Genomic DNA, 22854 nt, shown 5'->3' on the forward strand with positions numbered 1-22854 from the left:
AAATATCCTTCCACGAGGAAAATTTGGATCTGAGATTAACCGCTCGAAGTGTAAGTTAATTTTATATTTTAAGCTGTCGATTTCCTTTGCTCTGTCGTAAAACCGCACAATTTTAGCTTTCGTAGAAAAGATAATAGGTCGGTTCTATTTTCGTCAAAATAGGCCACTTCATTGTAGGTTTCTTATCCACTTGTTTATAAATACACGCTGTGACTTCCCAAAGCACTTTCATACAAGTCATAGAAGCTATTTGATGGGGATGAAAAGCGCACGTGGTAACAAAGGTGATCAGAGGTCATATCCAGGTATCCTGGGGGCAAGAGGGCTGCCTTAGGAGACTTAGGGAGCTCGGGACTGGCCTGTAATGAGGTAAATGATCGATATGCGAACATAGATGGTCTTGAGTGGTATAAACCACCGAAAAAAGTGGAAAAATACGAAACAAGAATAATTAATGTGAAACCCGACCCTCATCACACCATCCCTAAAACTATTTTGCTTATATATTATCCCCAGAATTATTTTGTTATTTATCCCTCATCCCAGTTATCCCTTGTCCCCAAAACCCGTAACAAGGCCTATGGGTTGTGTTAAATTTCAGTCATTACGGTCTCTAAATGTCAGATGAAGAATGCTGGGTGATTAATACATAATACCCTTTGATCTTTTACCATAATGTAAATAAAACATAATCACGTGAGACAGTGATCTTAGGTCCGCACTGTGTGCAAAGCAGTGAAAAATAGGCCATTTCCGAATTACCTTAGGCTTCTTTTTCGAAGAGAGGCCTGGCGCTAAACCATTCTTGTGAAAATAAGTTTAATTCGCATGTGAATGGAAACCTAGTATCATATGGAATGACGAGCACCAGGACTCCCTTTGAAAAAGAAGCTAAAGGTAATTCGGAAATAGGCTGTCGGAGAAAAAATATAGCCCTGCTGTAGCGCTTTGATGAAACAAGAAATGAAATAGAGGGGTGTTTTCGTCTTCTCACGAGCGTGCGTCAAAGGAAAAATTCCAAAATATTCTTCCCGTCTCTCCTCCTCTGTTCTCGCACGTGACGCTTCCGTTATTGCTTATCCTTGTAGTACACAGAATGCATGTCTTATACGAGTCTAGAAAGGCCTAGTAGTGGCCTTTCTCACCTTACGGTAGAGGTAGAGCTTCCAAAGGTCTGAGGTATGATTCCTCATGGATGCCACGCTCGTAACAAATCGAAAAACGTTTTTCTCTACTTTACTACCGAGCTCTAACCTTACCATCTCTCTAATGAAAAGAAATATCAGAAATAATGAAAAACACCCCACGTAAAGCGTGTAAATGAATTTTACACGCTAGTTATAATCAGAAACCTCTCTTGTTATCTGCATTTATATAACGTTTTGGTTTCGTTCAGCAGACCGGAAATACTTAGCACTAGTACCTTTGATGTCTTTGATGAAAATGTCTTATTGGATTAAACTAACCTTACATTTCTGGCTAATAAGGCAATGTACATACACAATTACATTATACTGCAAAAATGGTCCGAAACATACTCGCACGCACCACCAACCACGGCAGTAACTGGTAAAACAATCGGTGCTACACCCGGTACAAAAGCTGAAACAGTTACACCAACCAAAGGAACAACTTTCCCTGCAAATTTCAGTGCTTTCTTCAAAAATCCTGGTTTTTCTACTTCTTGTTGCTTCTCTCGAGTCTCTGCTATTTTTCTTTGTCGCTCTTCTGCTTCCCTGGTGCGTTTTTCAATCAAACCAGCCGTTTCACCACTCTTTATTTCATCCGGTGGGACTTTCCTTGCCACCTCATTCGACGTTACGTTCATTTCATTGCGTAAAGCCTTCATTTCTTCATCGTGTTTGTCATTTATCGCTTTCATTAGATCCTCCTTGTCTTGATCTGCTTGGTCCTTCATCTGTTGACGAAGAGCTTCTCTTTCTTTTTCTTGCTCGGCTGCTCGGTCAGATAGATTCTGAACCATTTTCATGTTTTCTTCGTTGCGTTCTTGGAATTTCAGGAACCGATCTTGTATTGCTTTGTTTTCCCTCATAAATGCCTGGCGTTCCTGTTGGGCTTTCCTCATACTTGCTTCCATCATATTTTGGAGTTGATCTTGATGCGCCTTACGTTCACCATTCATTTGGTCAGCGAAGCGTCTCTTTTCTTCATTTAGATTCCTTATCAACATTTCCATCTGATCACAAAACAAGAATAGAAAAAAATAAGATAGTTGAATCTCTCCTCAACAACAAGTGACGGTGCTTCTCTTCTTTAAGATTTCTTTTTCTCCGGCATCTCTTCCAAATTTTCCTCTTATTGTTGAATTAATATCGAAATGGAAAACAAAGTACTTGAAAAGTAACCAATCTTCAAAATTTAAAACCTAAATTAAACTTCCCGTTGAAGACTCTAAGCAAGGTCCAGGACAAACCCAAACATGACTAGCGATGACGATTATCGTACGAGAATTAAGCCCCATTACGACGCATACCGTCAAGGAGGAATCACTCAAAAGGTAAAACAAATGTGTGGTCTTGTAGCACAGAAAAACCAAGGTTGAAAAGACTCGCATAAGGATTTCAAGATGATCTAACGGGTCCCAACTATTCCCAAAACTTAGCCAATACATTCCTAGTTTTAGTAGTTCCCAAACACTTCTAATTTCAGTAGTTCATAACACTTTCATCGGTTTTCTTCTTACTTGGAAAGAGATGGTCTCTTGAGTCGTTCGCCTAATTACACAGGAGCTGCGCAAGGACATCCACTGCGCAAGTCTTTTACATGCAACAGGCTTAAAGGGAAGGGCTTTCGGGATTTTCGGCCTCTCATGATCATCTAAATCTTAGCCTCATTACTTGCAATGATGTATGTACCTTATTCTTGTCTTCATTCAAATACGAGCTCAGACATCCGGATCTCCTCCAACCAGCTGAGCAATGAACACTTTTTATGCATAATAATTCCAAATTTTCTAGTTTTCAATGAATAAGCCAGTTGGAACATTTTAAGGGAGTGAAACAAGTTGATGGAGCGTTTCCAGCGGTACTCTACAAAATCTTAGCTAAATCTTTTAGCCATAGGAACCTTTTTACATCGTAAAAAGATAGTTATTTTTTACCTGTTTCTTCTGTTCGAGATTTTCTTGTTGAAGACGTGCCTGCTGTTCCTGTTTAAAGAAAAATATATTTCGCGTTACTTCTTTTAGGAATCTATTTGCCGAAAAAACAAAAATGGTTAGCTCAGATCATAGTTCGTAATCCATGTCAAAGTTATCCTTTTGAAAAAACCATCGCCGATAATATTGGGCTTGTTAGCTTCTTGCCCTGCTTCTCACTAAACACATGCTCACAGATAGAGAAAAATTTGTCTTACATGTTTTTGTACGCCGACTCTTACTAGGGATGGAACTGAACCATCCTCTGGCTCGATAATCTAGTGGATCAAAGATCCCTTCATCACAAAATGAAAATTTTGAATATATTTCCTAGACGTTAGCGAAAGGGACCAGGGCTTGTAGATAACAAACACATCGACTTGACCGAGCATTTCTTTCTTCATTCCTACCTCCAGCCTTTTTCTCTCCTGTTCTTGATATGCCCTGGCGGCCAATTCTCGGCTCCGCTCTTCGTCAAAGTCTTTCAGTTGTGTTAGTATCCCCAAATATAGCTCCTTTTCCTTCAGCAGATCCTGAGACGAAATTAGACATTTTCATATCTTTAATTCATTCATCAACGGTGAATATATATTTTTACAGTTTCGAAGTTTTAAAAACATCTTTACCATCAAATTTGTTCAGATGAGTGCAAAGCGATGAAATCTTAAATTAAATGCGACTCAAAACTCAGAGTTACATCTATCGATAAAATCTATCACGAAATTCATTTCTGTTGAAAGTCAATTATAACTGAGTCTGAGAGTATTAAAAAAAGTAAGATTTTCTACCACACTCGGCCACTTTTTTTGATGATGCAAACCATAAGCAGAACTAAGCTTAGATGTTTTGGAAATAAGTATTAGAGGAATAAAAAGAATTACTCAAATAATGTATATAGTAAAGCCTTATTCTAAGGAAGTTGAAGTTTTCACAGAAGAATGATAGAATTGAGTTTCATAATCACTTGTGTTTTTTTTCCCCCGCTTGGATATTTACCTGTGAAGTATTACATGTAAAGTACCTCATTCGGACCTTTACGTATCTGGATAAGAGTTGGGCTTTGGTGTCTCATGCTAGGAGGCAGTTAGTTTAGTGAAATCCTTACAAATCATTGCGTAGAATACTGAAACATGTGCTTACATCCATGTAAATACGATCTAGATACACCTCATTTAAACCTTCACAGTACTTCACAGATCTTTTGAATCCTGGTAAGAACTCTTATTTTGAAAATTATATTTATCCGTACTTCAGAATTGTTCCTTACTTTATGAAGCTTCAAAAATACTGCGGCGATCACATCTTCGGCTCCCACTGCATACTTGTGGTACTCGTCCTTAATTCTCTGATATCCTCCAATTATGTCTTTAAATGACACTTTGACTCCTCCCTCACCCAAAAGTTTGTCAAACACAGGATCCAGATGAGTTTCTTTTAGGTTTGCTAGAAGAACTTCGCAGGATTGTCTCGTAAGCTCTTCGTTCTCGGTCAGCCGAGAGAGCAATTTTGTTTCCACTGAGAACTGTTTGTGGGAAAATGGAAACGTTATCTAGATGGGATGATTCATATTAAGGGTATTTCAATGAAGTGCTTGGGCAAGAAATAAAAAGGCCCTTAGGTCCGGAGAGAAACGGATCTTATAATTGTTTACTTTTCAGCGAAAAAGACGTCAGCTTGGTAAGAAAATCCCGTGTATTCATTCGGTGGATATGAAACTTGGAAGCAAAACCAGAGGTTCTTGAGAGCAAAAAAAAGTAATGTGAAAGCCCGCGTTTAAGAACCTCAGTAGGTTTTAAGAACCTGTTAGGCTAAAATTTTTATTTTATGCCCCCTACACATAGGAACCTATTAAAGCTAAAATCTGTAGAGTTGCCCTAAAAGTGTTCAGTATAGGTAGAAACTGCTGAATTACGATCATCTGATTATAATTAAAAATATCTTGGCATAACATTTTTTCTTTCAAGCTTATGTGTTTTGTTGTATCTCTATTGTGTGTACCATTCAAATAATTCCTCAAGTATTTGTAAGTATAGTACACTAATGCCTAAGCTAAATTAAAAAATGCATGTTCCTATACGTGGGTTTTTACTGTACTTCAATCCACAGTCCCGTGGCTTTCTATGAAAAGACTTTGATATGAAATCTGTGTTGTGGTAGAACTGTTACGAAAACTTTTATCTTTGAACAATACGAAAATTTAGCTTACACAATTAATGATCATTGGAATCGTTTATTTTGAAAATTGTAAATGAATCAGGATGGTTAAGAAAACTCCAAAACAAACACTTTTTTTGCGACTCGCCTGAAACTCTCTTGATGTCAATTCAACTGAGTTTGTAGAAATCCCAGCAAGTTCCGTCACCAACTGATCATCGCATTCTTCTAGAGCATCATTGTGGCACATACGAATATCACTGTTGCTGCATGGTAACACATCCGACAATCGGGCCGTCATAAGTGCATCATACATCTGCAGAGCACACTGTTTTGCGTCAGCGCATTTGCCTTCAACAAACGCGTCCCACGCGCTTTGGACATTCGGAATAGCATCAGGAGCATTTATTGCGTCGACGTAGAGCTGAACCATGGCTGCGAGACCTAGAATGAACTTTTATTAAAGTATTCCGTTTCGTTAAACCCACTTGCCACATTACAGTTATATTATTTCATCATTATCAACATCAGTATTGTTCTCATCAATTTTTACGCTGGCCACCCTGCTTATAACACAGCATTGTTTAGATGGAGGACCGCTTTTCCAGCTAACGCTTCTTGAATATGTGAATATGTGTCAAGCTTTACTGGGCAAGATCAAAATGAAAATATACAAAAATATAGAAGTTAAGAACGAGTCTAGTAAAGATCAAACATCTTGAGAAATGAAAATTTTCAACCTCCCTTCAAATTTTGCATGCAGTTAGGCACTCAGGGGGGATACACAAAAATGCCCCTTCTAAAAGTTGTCGCACTCTTGTTTCCATGGTAACAACGGCTTCTTCTCTAACCAATTGAGCTAACCGTTATACTTGTCTGTCACGTATGATGCACGATCCTCGCAGTAGATAGCGCTATTTATGCAATAGCGAAAATCAGACCTGAAAAAAATCAGGCCTGTACGGGATTCGAACCACTGACCTCTGCGATACTAGTGCAGCGCTCTACCAATTGAGCTAACAAGCCAACTGGGAGCAGGCCGTTAAGTTGATTCGTAATAAACCCGTGAAAGTGATAAATCAGATACAATGAATATATGAACTTCATATATTCATTGAATCTGATACTTGTCTGTCATTTGAAACAAGTTAAAGTTGGCTGATCTACACGAAACTATCGTAACACCTGTCATTTGCCATAAACATATACGTTATCACGATGGCGTGACACCCGATTTCTCTTTGAAGTTTCCATTAGCTCGCTCCAAAGAAGACGAGAAGTGGACATTTCTCGATATTTCAGCAGACTTCTGCGCATTCTGAAGTAAAAACAACCAAAAAAAGAGAGGAAAACCTCGATTGAACGCTCGTAAACACTGAGAGTGAGTATAAATCGCAACTTGTCAGCGGTAGTACTACACCTAAAACCCAGTTGCCACAATGGCAATTTGTACGACATATTTCCTCTTCTTTCAAAGAGCAAGTTCGGGCAGTTGTCATTTCCAGATGACATAAACTGAGATATTTCGAATCATCTGAAAACTGTTAGAAAACTGTCAGAAAAATTTGCGTAAGATATGATAACGAGAGACATCACCGCCACAGTGCATGCGAGTCAGTCAATGTTTCTTTCCATGTCTTGATAAAGAGAAAATCAAAACAAAGTTCGAAATAAAAGATTCAATGAAATCATAATATCATAATTCCACCTTTCAAACTACTCATTATCCACGCGCAAAGCGCAACTCGTAACTGGAATGAAACTCCCCATGGTTAAAATGTAATCTGGACTGCTTCAGGTTCTTCAGAAAAAAGAACAGCGATTTCATCACGATTATTTTCCACAAGTTTTTCCTTGGATGTCTTTCATAAGCTTAAAGAAAGATGAATATAACGCAGTCTTCCGGTGACTTACACGACAGGAGGTCAAAGGTCTCTTTAATTTCCCCCTGAGGTGGCCGGCTCACTAGGAAGACGAAGGAGATCGTTCGGTCCAATAACGTTAGTCTGGAGAGATTATGAAGCTAATAACTGAGAAGATTGTGCGCGTTGGCTCATCAGCGACAAAGCTGTACTCGTTGGTCCATGCGACACCAAAAATAAAGAACCTTTGTAATTTTGTAAGCACATCAAAAAAAAAGAAATCTCAAGGCTCAAAGCCAAAATATCGTTCAAGCATGTAATAGATTCCCTGAAAAAAGCTAAATTTGTGGAAAATGATTGTGATAAAATCCCTCTTCTTTTTGCTGTAATTAGGGGATAGTTTCCGCGCGAGTGGTGGGTTTTGAAAATGAGGCCCCAGACCTCGAACAAGCAGCCGTCGTTACTATGGCTACAAGAGTGCTGCATTTTTTTTGCATCCCCCTTGAGTGCCTAACCGCATGCAAAATTTGAAGGAGGGGTTAAAAATTTTCATTTCCCAAGATGTTTGATTCTTACAGAGACACGTTCTTAAAGCCCAAAAGGGATGGGCACGAACGGGACACTCAGACCTACGGGGGTATCTACCCAAAGAAAATACAAGAATTTAATATATGTACAAATGCATGTTCTTGCATTTGCTTCAAAGGAATCGATCAAATCAACCATAAAAAGGTAGATAGCTTTGTATATTAAAAAAAAAGCAAGGCAAGAATCGCCGATCGTGCGCTTGCACAGTTAGAAGTCGCATTCCCATTTAACATAATCTAATTCATTGTAGATATATAAAGCAACACTTTAAAAAAGGCAAGTCTACCTTCTCCAGTGACGAACTCCCCATCGTTGTAGCTGTTCTTAGGGAATAAAGTGTCCCTCAATAGGTTTTTGAACCTCTCCAAACCACGCCAAAACGAATCATTCACCTCGCTTTTTGTCTGGTTTAACCTTTTCATCGTCTCAGGATCAACTGTTGGGGGCGGTAACTCAAAAGCATCAAAGCCAGGAAAGAAACGTAAGATGCTCTCAGCAACTCCTTCCTTAGTTTCATGATCCGCATCTGATGAAGCTTGTCCTTTAAAAACCTGACATTAAGCGCGAGAAGCTCAGGACCCTTAAGTTTCTAAATAGCCAAAGTTAAATGGTATACCAAGATGACACGTTCCCTTTGACATAGATTTTGAACTACTCATGATTTGAATTTTGGGGAGCCACTTGGAACGAGATGTTGATTTTTCAAGGAGAGTTGTGATCTATTGAAGTTCATAAGGTTGGTCACTGCGGATATCTATGTTCTCTCATCAAGGATCATACACATCTTTTACGAGCAATGAACTTTGCCATCCCGTTGGATGGTTTCGAACGTACCCGACAAGGTTGGCACAAACTAATCAGAAAAGAGTTTCCTTACCTGTTGTTGATTAAGAATAGAGTAAGCTACCTCTAGCACCCGATAAAAACACTTGTTATAAACAGTCGTATGCCTCCAAAAACTAGTGGCACGACAAGGAAGAGATACACGTAGAATTTTTGAAAGTCCTCGTGTAAATTAATTACTAATAAATACTAATGACGATTAAGTATTTGTAACACAGAGTGATGGACACCGGCAGTATTAACAGAAATGAAATCTTTTGGGTACTTGTTAATAACATAAGAAACAAGGCAATAGATGAACGATCACATATTTGAACTGCGAAACTGTACCCCTCTCAAGCAGAAAGCCTGCGACAGTGAAATATAATAAAGAATAATTCAATAAGCGAAACGCTTGTCATGGAACTTCGTGCGTTTTTCCGATAACACATACAGCGCCTCCAAAACAGTTACGGGCTGAACTGTTCTAGAAAGACTGAAGCCGGAGGTAGAGATGTTTTAACCTTTTGTTTTAACCATATCAGTAACTGATAAAAAATAACTACGAAGCAGGATTAACGAAATTTCGAGCAATCGAGCTCATGTTAACGAGAAAGCGAGCATGCGAGCATTTGAAAAAATTTTGCGAGCACGAGCAAGCGAGCACCCGTGTAATTTTTGCGAGCAATTCGAGCAAAGGCCAAATTTTGCGAGCACTTGTAAATTGAATGGGACCATTTGATACCCCTACTGTGGTACTGGTAGCTAGATCCGGGACCTTCGGACTAGGTTGACGAAAACAAATGCGAAAACAAATGCGTCAAAATGTCCGGTAAAAATCCCAGAAAAAGCTCATGGATATACACTACTTATAATAATGATAATGATGATCATAATTAAGGTATAAATATTACAAAACAAGTTTAAAAAGTCTCTAACTGAGAGAAAAGTTTTGAATCTCTTCGGTATTAACTTAATAATAATAATAGATTTTTCCTTAAAAATATTTCACAAAAAGCAGTTCTCTAAAAAAAACATTAAAATCCTATTAATAATGATAATAATAATAATAGTAATAATAGTAATAATAATAATAATAATAATAATAATAATAATAACATGACACCTATACGTTCCTAGGTGTCTCCGAAAACACCAAGCAAGAGAATAAGCAAGTACTGGAAGCTGCTGTAAAGACATACTTACAGAAGCTATCAATCATTTGGTCCAGCCCATTGTCAGATCATGCAAAGGTAGTGGCATCCAATCAGTACGCTTTACCAGTACTTACATACTTGATGTGGACACAAACTTGGCCGATAGTAAACATCCAACAGCTTGACCGTTAGGCAAGAAAGATGATCGTGGAGAATGGAGGAAATCCCCCTGAGGGATCCACAACGATTCTCTACATGTCTAGGAAGCTCGGTGGAAGAGATCTTAAGTCCGTGGAGAATGAATACAAGAACACTAAGATTAAAGCAGCAGTAAAGCTTTGCTGTAACGCTGACCCTACGATGGCAGCCATAAGATCGTTTGAGGAGCTAGCCATACGAAATGGACGCCACACCACCATTAAAGATGCTAAGACGTACGCAGAGGAGCTGGATCTACAGTTGTTGCCCAATTTCCCCAACTCGGTTGCTGTTACCGATGGCAGAGAAGTCGAAGCTAAGAAGGTAAAGCAGGCAATCCACAAAGCCTGCCAGCAGGAGATACAAGCAAAGGTAGCTGGGAGAGATGGCAAGGAAAGCTTATCAAGAACAGATGGGACGACGAGAAAGTTAAATTGGAGAAATGCTTTGCGTGGCTTTCCTCGTGGAAGAATACCCCAACGCATACCATCGCGGGAGTACAAGAGCTCTACCAACAGCTGTTACCTACCAGGGTTTATTACAACAACAAAAACAAAACAAAATCACAAGTCACTGATGAAAAATGCCGCCCATGCGGGGATTCCCTGGAGAATGTGCAGCTCATTCTATCTGGATGTAGTGCATTGGCACAGACTAAGTACTTAAAGAGGCATGCTCTCAAGATCTTATTCTTTGAAGTCCTCAGATCTTTGGATCTCATTACTAAAGTTGAACCTTGGTTCTCACAAGTCACCCCCAAGCCGTTGTATGAAAATGAGGATGCGAACGCCTTCTGGCATGTCCCATTATTCGCTGACACAACTCAGGTAAAAGCTAATAGAATCGACGCCACAGTCATTGACAAGACCAACAAGCAAGTCAGAGTGATTAAAATGAGCTGTCCATGGCTGGAGAACAGAGAGTCTAAAGATTTTGAGAAGACAGCGAAGTACAGTCAACTGAGACTAGAGCTGACGAACCGATACCCTGAGTACAAGGTCAATCAGTATAAAATCATCATGAGAGAAATATTAAAGAGCTTGTAGGAGACAAGTGTGAATCAATTATGCACCTAATGCAAAAGGCAATCCTGTCTAGTTCAGTACACATTGCTAGAATGTTCAATCTTAGGGTTCCCATAGGAAAATGGACAGCTATATGAACGATGTTTTTCATGAACAGTTTTATTTTGTAATGAAGACGTCTATAAAGCCTTCAGGATTTAATTTAGTTATTTATATATTCTTATGACACTCTTATCGAATCATTTTTAATCAGGCTTTCTTTTTTGTGTGTGTGTTGCGTAAATTATTCTGTAATTGTTGTCATAAGTTTTAGTCGATGCTGTGGCTGGTTACGGTTTGCCGCCCAGCCTAAGCTTTTAATCTTTACTCTGGGCATCCAGACGTTTGTACTGCCAATAATAATAATAATAATAATAATAATAATAATAATAATAATGATAATTATAATAATAATAATAATAATAATAAGAAAGTATTCATATAGTGCTAGTATCCTCAACGTTCAACTGCGCTTAACAACAGCGGCACAATAGTAAAATTATAAAAATGCTTTTATAAAAAGGAAGTTTCAAGTTTGTTTTTGAAAACGGACATTTAAGAGCTGTTCCTAATATCGGACGGCAAAGTGTTCCAGAGAATGGGGGCAGCTACGGAAAAAGATCTTGCAGCGTAAGTCTTTGAATTAAAATGAGGAATCACAAGAAGATTTTTAAATGATGAACGAAGTTGACGAGCTGGAACGTAAGGTATGATTAGATCACGAATGTACGATGGTGCAAGATTGTTAAGAGCTTTCTACGTGATGAGTAGAATTTTAAACATAATGCAATAATGTATTGGAAACCAGTGAAGATTTAACAGAATAGGCGTAATATGTTCACGTTTTCTTGAAAGAGAGATGAGACAAGCAGCGGCCTTCTGTACGGGCTGTAACTTTTTTACTTGGTAGTTCGGTAGTCCGTAGAGTAATGAATCACAATAATCCAAATTTGAAGATACAAATGCATGAACAAGTATTTCAGTAGTGGTCGATGACAAGTACTTTCTTATATAGCTGATATTACGGAGATGGTAAAAAGATGATTTGCAGATACTTGCAACATGATCGTTGAAAAGAAAATGATTGTCAAAAGTAACACCAATATTTGTAGCTTTCTGTGAGGAGCGGATGGTCTCATTGACGACAGAAATTTCTTGAACAGTTGGCATAGGTAGGTTGATGTTTAGCAGAGATCGCTAGTAATTCAGTCTTATCCTTGTTTAGTTTAAGACGGTTAACCAACATCCAGTGATCAATCTCATGTGCACAACGCTCAATGTTAGACACAACTAAATCCCTATCACCAGGTATAATTGGCTGAAAGCACATATAAAGTTGCGAATCGTCACCATAAAAATGATAACTCAAGTTAACTCTCTTAACAATGTCAGAGAGCGGTGAAGTGTAGAGAAGGTACAAAATGGGTCCCAAAGCAGAACCCTGTGGAACACCACATATAAGAGCATGCTTCAAGGAAATTCCGCCATCTACAGATACATACTGCATGCGATTGCACAAATAATAAAAAAACCATAAAAATGGCTTGCCAGTAACTCCAAAGCGTTCATGTAGACGAGAAAGGAGAATATCGTGATCAACCGTATCGAAGGTAATCAGTTTGTTAGCAACAGACTTTTCAATTGCTTTGCTGATAAAGGTAAGATTTGAAACGGGGCGATAGTTTGAAAACTGCGTATGATCCAGAGAAGGCTTCTTAAGAAGAGGGCGTAACTTGGCAACGATTAAATGAGAGGGAATTTTGTCAGATTGCGGTGACATATTAATAATCTTGGAGATAAATGGCAGCAGTGTGTCCAGAGCGTTACTTGTGACAAAGTCAGAAAGTGGGTCCAGTTCACATGATTTGGAAGAAAGTTTCCCAACACATTCACGGACGTCATCAACGGTTACCATATTAAATTCATCAAACGTATAAGGACAGACCCAATTAACTTCTGGAACTGAGTGAATAGGAGCTGCAGCATCAAGGTCAGCACGTATTTTAGTTATCTTAACAGAAAAGAACTCGACAAACGTATTTGCGAGCTCCGACGGCGAGTTTCATGGCGGATAAGGTGTATCACACTTTCTGACTGTGTAGTAGATTATCAATAGTCTTGAAAAGAAGTTTATAGTCCGACTGATTATCGTTGATTAGTGGAGTGTAATAAGACTTAATAAGTAGTTTCTTGGAAATCGACTTTGAAATAAAAGCTAGCGCTAAGAAGTCACGACGTTTCGACCTCTCTGATGTCGTTTTCAAGTGAGTAAGTTTTCCAAATCAGAATGAATATGTTGAAGCAAGTTGAAGACCATAAAATGTGGCGAACACTAAAATATGTGAAAAAGTGTAAACAATATACAACGGAAGAGAATAAAAGAATAAAGGAATAAAAGAATAAAATAAGCGTAGCAGGAATTGTTCTAAACAAATAGTTTGGCGCGAATTGAATCGCACTGTTTGTTTAGCGTTGGTTTCAGTTCTTTCACAAAAAACATTTCAAAAACAAGACAGTCAAATTTGTTCTGACACTTCCTTAAGATTTGAAAACGCTGTGTGATGTCTTCTGGCTCCATGTCGTGCTGCTCTTTTAGGTGGTGTCCGATTGCCGATCCTTTGTGTTCTTCAATTCGTTGGTGTAAGTGTCGACACGTGTACCCGACATAGCCTGCATCGCACAGGCCACATTGAAATGAATACACCACGCATTGTTGACTCACAAAAGGCGGTTTGTCTTCCCTAACCCTAATTTCGTTCTTGATCTTTTTACTGGTATAAACTGGGCTAATATCTACGTTGATCTTCCGACTGAGGTCAGCCAACTGTTTTCGTACTACATTTGCAGATTTCTGGTCCTTGTGGGGCAACACGATTCTGACTGGCGCTTCTCTTTTATCAGCCATGTGAATCCTCAGACACTTTTGATTCAACGAATCTGCGAATGGTTGACTGCGCAAGGTCGTCAGGATAGCGGAGTCGGGAGAAGATCTCTTTAACGCGTTCACATTTCTCATGAAAAAACTTCGACGTAGACGAGAGTTGAAACGCACGGTTTAGCATGGTGATCAGCAGTGACCGTTTGTATCTGGCATCAACGTGACTGTAGTAGTGTAGCAAAAGCCCTTTATCCGTCGGTTTTCTGTAGACCATGGTGTCTAGGCAGCAACCATTCCTGATAATCCGACATCCATTCCGAGAAAGGGGAGCCTACCATTTTCTTAGAGCCTGAGTTCCATTGTGAAATCAATAGAGGGATAAGACTTGTTTTATTCCTTTATTCTTTTATTCTCTTCCATTGTATATTGTTTACACTTTTTCACATATTTTAGTGTTCGCCACATTTTATCGTCTTCAACTTGCTTCAACATATTTATGCTGATTTGGAAAACTTACTCACTTGAAAATGACCTCAGAGAGGTCGAAATGTCGTGACTTCTTAGCGCTAGTTTTTATTTCAAAGTAATGAGACTTCTTGGATAAACAAAGTAAGGCACTGCGCGGCTTTGATCAATAAACAACTGGCGATCGGCTGGAAGTTTAGTCCTTCGCCATAGCCGTTCCGATCTTCTACGAAGTTTTTTCCAACTACTTATTTCCTCAGAATACCAAGCTGCAGTAGGAAGCAGAGCAACAGTCTTTGTCCCAAGAGGAGCATGGATGTCAAGCATAGAACTTAGAACGTCGTTGTACTGAATGATTAGAGTATCAAGGCACGGAAGCGGCGCAGCAAAAAGACTCCGAAGACTAGAATTCAAGACATCAGAGCCAAACTTATTAAAGTCAGTATTTGAACGAAGCTTTCTCAAGGTAATAAGCTTCTTGTCAAACAAGAAAATTTACGAAGTACTCGAAGTGCTCGCTGCTCGCCATCTGTATTTTTCTAAAGTGCTCGCTGCTCGCAAGAAAAATTTGACAACTGCTCGTTCTCGAAAATATAAACACACTGCTCGCATGCTCGCAAATGCTCGTAAAGACCATTCGACACCCCTCACAGTACTATTCTCTTTTAAGTGAGATTACCTTCTTTAAGAAATATTCTTTGATGTTCTTGCAGTCATCTGGTATAGCCTGTGTTACATCTCTAAGTAGCCAAATAAAATAGGGAAACATTTTATGGAAAAACTCGCTGTTTTGCGACGGACCATACGCACCAGAGACGGCAGATCGCACCTGAATCCTTTTGGAAAGTTTTACTATGTAGCTGTAAACTGTTAAGGAATATAAAAGCATCTTTACGGTACATGTGCCGAGGAAAACAAAATACCTAAGTTATTCTACCCAAGATTCCTGTTTATATACCAAACTGCAATGCGTAAAAACAAAAAGAGATTGTGCACCACTGTTGCTTTCATCTTATGGCTGAGCACAGAGCAAATATTTTGATTTTTGGAGAGTTCTCAGCTGCTGTTTTTAATGTTTCTGGCTTTTCATATACAGTCAATCCAACTAACTAATGTTCTGATATCTGTTTTGTTGGAAAGGAGTCAAGGATACTCCAGTTTCTCTACATCACTTCGTGTCGGAACACCTTGCGAATTGTATATCAACACAGACGCTAACAAGACAGTTAAAGTGAAGATCTGATGGTCATCGGTGTTTTCAGTATTTGTAGCGTCAATTCCTTCAGAGTCTAGTAACACCACTGTGAGTTCTTGTCCATTGGAATTCTAGAGGCAATGTGGATTGAATATTTAGTAATTAAGTAAACTCAGGACTTGAGCTAAGTGACCCATTCAGTTAAAGCTTATCCCGGTTCTTGCATGAAGATATCGGGATTATTGCCACTCCCCCGAAAGGGTTAACCATGCATCCCGATGTTAGCCCTTTGGATTTCGTCAGGGCTCCTTGGCAGTACACTGGTTTTGGACTACTTATACTTCTAGGTGGAGTTTCTTGCCTCAGAAAACGACCTAAGGACCCGTTCAGGTCCCAAATCCGAAACTCGGGCGTAAGTGACCTTTTTTCCGAACTGATACAACCAGGTTATCTTTATCTAATGAGATTCCACCACACGTGATGAAAAAATACAAACCTTCAATTTTCCAGGAACGATCCATATCCAGATTCCCATGGTCTCAGCCTCCATTTTATGTCCAAGGGGAAAAACTTCCGGTTGGTCAAAAGCTTTGCTTAATATGTAAGACTTCCCCTTTCTGTAAGGACCAGCGATGGATACTACACACACTGGGCCTGTAGAGAGATTTAAATTCGCAGCTATTATAACGACTTTGATAAAACGAAAAATCCATTTTGCTATGACAACTTATAGGTTTTCTTAACTGCTTGGCCAAATTAACTGAGGCAATTCGAACTTAATTCTAATCAGATTGGAGCTTTCTTGGAGCATTCTTTATCATACTAGGTCAAGAAATGACGAATATAAACTTCGAGGGTGCATTTCAGTTTGAGTTAACAAGTTATAAATTCCCTTTATAGTCGGTGAAATGTAATATAAAGATCATAAAGACAGCAGAGTGACAATAACTCTCAAAAAAGAAACGACAACTTTGAGTTTAAATTTACAAGACATGTTTCGACATTCCCATGTCATCTTCAGTTGCAAATGAACTTTTAATGGTTGTACATTTGAATTTATATTAAGGTACGTTACAAACTACGTGTCAGGGCTTACGTTACAATTTGAATTCTAAATACGCAAAAAATGTAAATAGCGCGCCAATGACTAGATCAAAAAATAATGATAATAATAATAATAATAATAATAATAATAAAATAAAAGACCAGGGAACAACATAATTAAAAGGAAAGAGATAATTCTAGATGCTTCAATTTCTGATTAAGAATGGGTTTTTCCCACTTAATATGCAATGCCTCTGATCTTAATTTGGTATTTTGAAGCGGCAGAATAAGATCGTGAAACATTCAGTATCACAATTCTAGAATTTTCTCTTTCCTTTTAATTATGTTCCTTGGTCTTTTATTTTATTATTATTATTATTATTATTATTATTATTTGATCTAGTCAAGCGCGCGCTATTTACATTTTTCGCGTATTTAATATTCAAATTGTAACGTAAGCCCTAACACGTAATTTGTAACGTACCTCAATATAAATTCAAATGTACAACCGTTAAAAGCTCATTTGCAACTGAAGATGACGTGTGAATGTCGAAACATGTCTTGTAAATTTAAACTCAAAGTTGTCGTTTCTTTTTTAAGAGTTAATATAAAGATAAGATAACATCTTCAACATTGTAGCCAACCATAGCTTGCCTTTTACTCTCCTGAGTTGTTCAAGTCCTTCCTCGACCACTCTTAGAGAGCGCCTCTGATTGTCTGTCCTTGTTGTCCTTCCCGTATGCCTATTCCAGAGGTGGTTGTTTGGCAAACAAATGGGAGTAGCTGACTGTGTGTTGCCCATGGTACGTCCTGAAGAATAGAACCAATTGTGGTTACCAAAATATATGCTCAGCAGATGAAGTGATAGAGCGATCGGATCGATCAGATCCGAACCAAGTATCCTAAAGGTAATACAAGCCAAATTTGAAATATCTCGAACATTTGCTTCTAATATCCTGGACACTAAAATTAAGGAGAGACGTATACATCAACATGTTCAAACAACAGAGAGAAAACAAACTCAAAGAAACGAATCAGCAAGCGTCAGTAGAAGAGGAGGAAGAAGAAGACGACGAAGAAAAAGGAAGTAGAAAAAACGTGACAAGCGAAAATGTTGAAAACGTCATATAAGTGGTTTCTCGGTTGATGTTCATTTATTCTCGTCGATATAGTAATATTTAATTAAGTAAAGGCGTAAGACAAATGCAAAGAAAAAACGGCCTCGCTCTTTGAATATCGATTTCGATAATAAGTGCTGGTCTAAATTCATGGACTTTCATTCTGTTTTTTCTTTTTTTCTAATTAATAAAAATAACTTGAGCATCAAAGCTGAACATCACCGAAAAAATGAAGGCTTTTTCTAGGTACAACGGGAGATTAATTAAATCATCTTCGTTACGAAGTTCGTGAAAAATCATTGCTAATCTCAAGTAAATAAAATACGACGTTAGGTTGCTCTTTACAACCCATCTATGGTACCATGGCCAAGGGTTACCTACTATGTTCCGGCATCCATCTTTAAGATGACATTTATGTGTGTACATTGTTGTGGCAATAAAAAATACATAGACCCGATCGAGTTTGGAGCAAGGACGTATTGATCCGTGGTTCAAAGAGTCAGCCATTTGGCATACGAGTTATATCTAATTTCACACCTGTTGTTTCTAAAGAAAGAGCCATGGCTTTGGCTAATGTTTGATCTTCATCTTCATTTTGCATTTGTAACCCCTGCTATGTGAAAAATAAACAAACAAAAACAAAAACAAAAACAAAAAAACAGTGAAAATAAATAGGAGCATAAATAAAAGTACTTCTAGCGATAACCGCGAGACCGACAATCGTGGTCAAAAATCTCTATCAACTACGATCCAGGCTAAATTTTCTTGTAACTTTCACTGCCCTTTCCCTCTTTCAGTGCTGTTCTATATCTTATACTTTCCTAGAAACAAAACATGCAGCATAATGAACCAGGAAAGGAGGGGAAGGAGTGTTTCACGATATCAAGTGGTGGTAATTTAATAACTGAATCTTCATAATGCCTGTGAACAATTGTCTCAACAGGATTCTTCCTCTACAGTAACTACTTCGCTAGTTTTAAGAAAACTAAGAAAGACTATAGAAGGATTGAAATCTAGAATGGAGGCTCAATGACGGTACCTGTAGATCCTCACATGATGGCAGCAATAAGGATGAGGAAGTTGGAGAATCCTTAAGTTGGGACATTTCCAGTGCCTTGGCCAGAGCTTCGTCTTCATTTTCCTTCTGAAAACGTCTCAAATCTCCAAATTCCTGATGTAAAAAAGAAACGAGTTATTTGGAGTTTGGAATTGTGGTTATTAGAGAAATACAGCTCTGCTGTTAAAAGGAATCAGGTCACTTATATCCTCAACATTTCAAAACAAACTTATGCATAGTACATGTGTAATATCATACATTTTACCACTAGTGTAGTTTGATTTCATGAGATTTGTAAAGCCTTCATGAAGTTTGCAGGAGTGTTGGTGTTCCAATAAGCCAACATTACAAGGGTGCAACTTTTCGTTTCAAGGCAGACAGATAAAGAAGTCATAGTAGGATTTTTTTAAGAATCATTGAATTCCATCGGTCATTAACATTTGTCTTCTGCTTACAATATTAGCACATTGCACAGCAAACAAGTTTCAAGAATATTCATACTGACAAGCTGGAGGGAGGTAAATTGACATAGCACAAATATATCAGTAGATTATTGGACATGAAAATATCTTGCACCTAGTCAAATGAATCATGTGTGAACTGAACATAACTGGCAACAGTTATTTGCAATTGACTGCAAGTATACCGTTCATGTTGAAAAGCAATGAAACAGCATCGACGAAGATAACAGATAAAAAAAACAACAGCTTAAGGCAGAAGGCAAAACAACAGTTAAATAAACGAAGCTTACATCCATGATAGATGCCACCTTTGACATGGGCGAGATAGTCCCCAAAATGTTATCGTGCAACCACTTCACTGAGGCTTTTGTTTCTAGGTTTTTGAAACCTAATGGAAGAGTCAAGAAACAAGTTCGTTTTACAGATCTAATATTCCTTTCATTCTTTTTAAAATAAATATGATTTTCTAAAAGTATACTTCAGTATGACTCCTTTGTGTAACTATACTGAATTTAGTAGTATAATAATATTTAAATAATCGTAATATGTAAATATTTATCATCATTAATGTATTATTATTCATCTATTCTAGTTTAGCTTACTCCTTTTACTTCATTTTAATCACTCAATGATATTAGCTTACAGCTACTCTTAAATTCGAGGTAAATAAAGTTTATGTATGTATGTATGTATGTATGTATGTAAAAGCATTATTTGTTTCTATCAATTTGCCAGTGTCGTATTCTTTATTTCTTCTGTAACATCAGCAATAGTGCAGGACAAATACGTGGATATGCCCTCTTTCCTTCTACCGTACTAACCCATGTAAATTCTCTAAAGATCGATCCTGACATTCATTCCGTTATTGCGTAACTACAAGTGCTTTGATGCTGTTCTGCTTCCTTATCGGACCAAATAAAAACAAATTCGGACAAGAGCTTAAAAAGTAGTCAGAGACATGTGGACACCAATCATGAAAATTTTTGCCTCTTTAATTATTTGTCATATCCCATGAGACCGAGTGTAAATCAAACCTCAATCTTTTCGTTTCTTTGCTTATGTAAACTTGTCCAAAATCCCTTCCCTGATACCAACCCTCATACCGAGTTAGGGCAAAAGTTAGCTTATCCATGTATTCCATATATAAGTGTCAAAAACAGCCCTGTAATGAACACAGAATAGCGTGACATCAGTTTGTTTACTTGTAATCTATGCAACTTTGATTATCGAGGAAGTATACCGGAAGAAGAAAAACGACAAATTTGAGCCTGATATCTATTTCTATCATTTGGATTTATTCCCAAAAGGCTGCTGACTTCCTGAGAACTAGGATCACTATCAAAGATGAATCTAGAACGACTTTAGTTTTGATGAAATGAAGAAAGAAACTTTATATTTCTTTATATTTACCTAATTCTTAGAATGATCGATGAACCGTGGGCTGACGATAAGCAATTTCACTACGGAGGTTTGGTTCGCGATCAAGTAGTGCTCTTCCAGTGTAAGAGTGAGTTCATTTTACTATATAATTCGGTTCTACTGACCCTAATTATCTTAAGGAGCAAAGACAACAAACGTTAGAACGGATGGGTGACGAAAGCTAACTATGCATGAGTCATCCATAAAAATTTCAATATGACGGATTCGCAAGTTACCCTGATTTAACCGCACAAATGATGTCTTGGTCTCCCAAAACGTCTGGCGTTACTTCAGACGTGTAAGACAAGTTAAAGACTACGGCAGACTAGGGTCAGCGCAAAATCCGTAGTGTTCAGCTACTTGTTGCTAGGAGAACAATGGCCAGTTTATCCGAAAGACTGTCGGTACTTCGATAGACAGTGTTACAATCCGGGAATCTACATTTACGCTTGAGTTACTTTGTTATTTAACAAGGGTGACCTTCAATATAGCAAATAAAGACAATGGAAATGTCAAGAAAAACAAACTTTAAACTGATTTCCCGGAAATGAAAGCTCAAATGAGTTATTCTTTTACATTATTTACGACTGTTTCCCCCGGGGGGGGGGGGTACTCCCTTATAAGGGCTTAATGGGGACGTGCGGCCAGCCAGGGTATGTTTTTCGAGATTTTTGTGTTAAACAGGGTATCGAATTTATCATTTTTTTGTCTTAATCAGGGTATCGATTTATCAATTTTTGTCTTAAACAGGATATCTTTTCTTGGAAGATAAACAGCAAAATTTTTACAAGCTCTAATTTTAATTAATATTGAATTCCGCTGATTTTGGCATTGATACCAGGCACATTAAATGTCTTAAATAGGGCATCAAAAATCGGAATTCTGTCTTAAACAGGGTAGGAAAATCAGCGATATTTGTCTTAAGCAGGGTCAGAGTATGAGGGGCCGCGCCGCACCTCCCCACCCGGGAATATATCGAGTGCCCCCCCCGGGCTGTTTCCCAATATAAAGCGAGTGTAAGCGTAAGTGCCATTCTCAATGAAAGAAAATGAGGCTCCTGGCCCCAGTTGTTCGAAGGTTGGACAATGCCATGAATAATAACTTAATAACAATAATAATAATAATAACTTTTATTTATGTATCGCTCATATCTTAAATTCATGGCGCTTTACAACACTGTACGGGGGACTTTACGAGACTGCTAAGCAGTTCACAATCAAATAAAGGCGAATCTAACAGATGCCCCCTCCCCCAATTACCCAGTAAACAGGCCAGGCCACATCACAGTAATCTCGAGAGTAGGTTCTTTAACGTCCCCTGCCTAACCAAATCAACTAGTTAATAGATGCAGGAGACGGGATGACGAGACCCTGAAGTGGATACATCTTTATCTGGTGAATGGCGCAGTACGTTTTGCTATCCCTTATCCACCGGATAGCGATTTGTCCGTTGGATAGCGTTATCCGGCCTATATACAACTGGGCCCTGATGTAAGAGTTATTATCACGGAAATCAAACTTGCAACTACAGATCCAATGTTCCACTGGTTACCTTGTCGTGCTTACATCGTGTGCTTACTCGTGTAAACCGATTTATAAATGGGATATGATGTAATAATTTAGCCTTAGACTATTGTGCTCCTTTTTGTCAGTCGAGCTCTTATCAATCAAGCTGTAGATATTGGTATGTCACAGACTACAAGTTACTACTACACCAAGAGATTGTGTTCTAATCCCATCAGATCACGCTGCGTTTTACGAGAAGCCCAAGTTAGAGCTATTTCGTGTCAGGTGCATGTAACCACTAAACAATTATTTTCGTTTCGATTAGTTGATTTTATGACAATGACACATTTCTTGGAAAGCTAAGTGCGAGATGTCGATGACATCAAGACTTCAAGAGTGATGCCTAGGGACGTGTAAAGTTAGCTACTATAACTCCCAAGACATCTTTTGATAATTCTTTAGCAGAGAATATCCATTGCACTGATCAAAAAGAACAATTTTATGCTGATTTAATAAGAAAGGAAGTCCTCAGGAAGCGGTATCGCTAAAATATATCAACCTCTTCAGGCGTATGCTTTCAAGGCCATGATAGCCTACTAGTGATAGCTACGTAATATTTCCTTTAAAATGACTCCCCACTCCGGCTCCTAGTTAAAGTTTTGCGACAAAGAAGCGTAAACCGAGAGAAATATCAGTGTGTGTGTGTGTGT

At 38.3% G+C, this 22854-nt stretch overlaps 1 protein-coding gene and 1 pseudogene across 2 annotated transcripts; both read right to left on the reverse strand.

Annotated features, from left to right (window-relative positions):
- Positions 1-110: 110 nt before the first annotated feature.
- LOC148735983 (uncharacterized) lies at positions 111-21037 on the reverse strand. Of its 2 annotated transcripts, none has more exons than XM_088751688.1 (14): positions 20876-21037; positions 19511-19608; positions 18742-18873; positions 18240-18312; positions 17239-17394; positions 16037-16194; positions 15499-15671; positions 15025-15205; positions 8048-8312; positions 5460-5755; positions 4425-4679; positions 3568-3690; positions 3122-3169; positions 111-2197 (listed from the first exon to the last, which is right to left on the reverse strand). In XM_088751688.1, the coding sequence occupies exons 2-14, from the start codon at positions 19535-19537 to the stop codon at positions 1505-1507; spliced, it is 2580 nt and encodes an 859-aa protein (XP_088607814.1). In that variant the 5' UTR covers positions 19538-19608; positions 20876-21037; the 3' UTR covers positions 111-1504. The 2 variants fall into 2 exon arrangements, with proteins under 2 accessions (XP_088607814.1, XP_088607813.1); XM_088751687.1 differs by having other exon boundaries at positions 18240-18315.
- LOC148735984 (uncharacterized) lies at positions 13428-14064 on the reverse strand (annotated as a pseudogene).
- Positions 21038-22854: the final 1817 nt, after the last annotated feature.

Source organism: Stylophora pistillata, chromosome 3 (genome assembly GCF_964205215.1).
Source record: "Stylophora pistillata chromosome 3, jaStyPist1.2, whole genome shotgun sequence".
NCBI lineage: Eukaryota > Metazoa > Cnidaria > Anthozoa > Scleractinia > Pocilloporidae > Stylophora > Stylophora pistillata.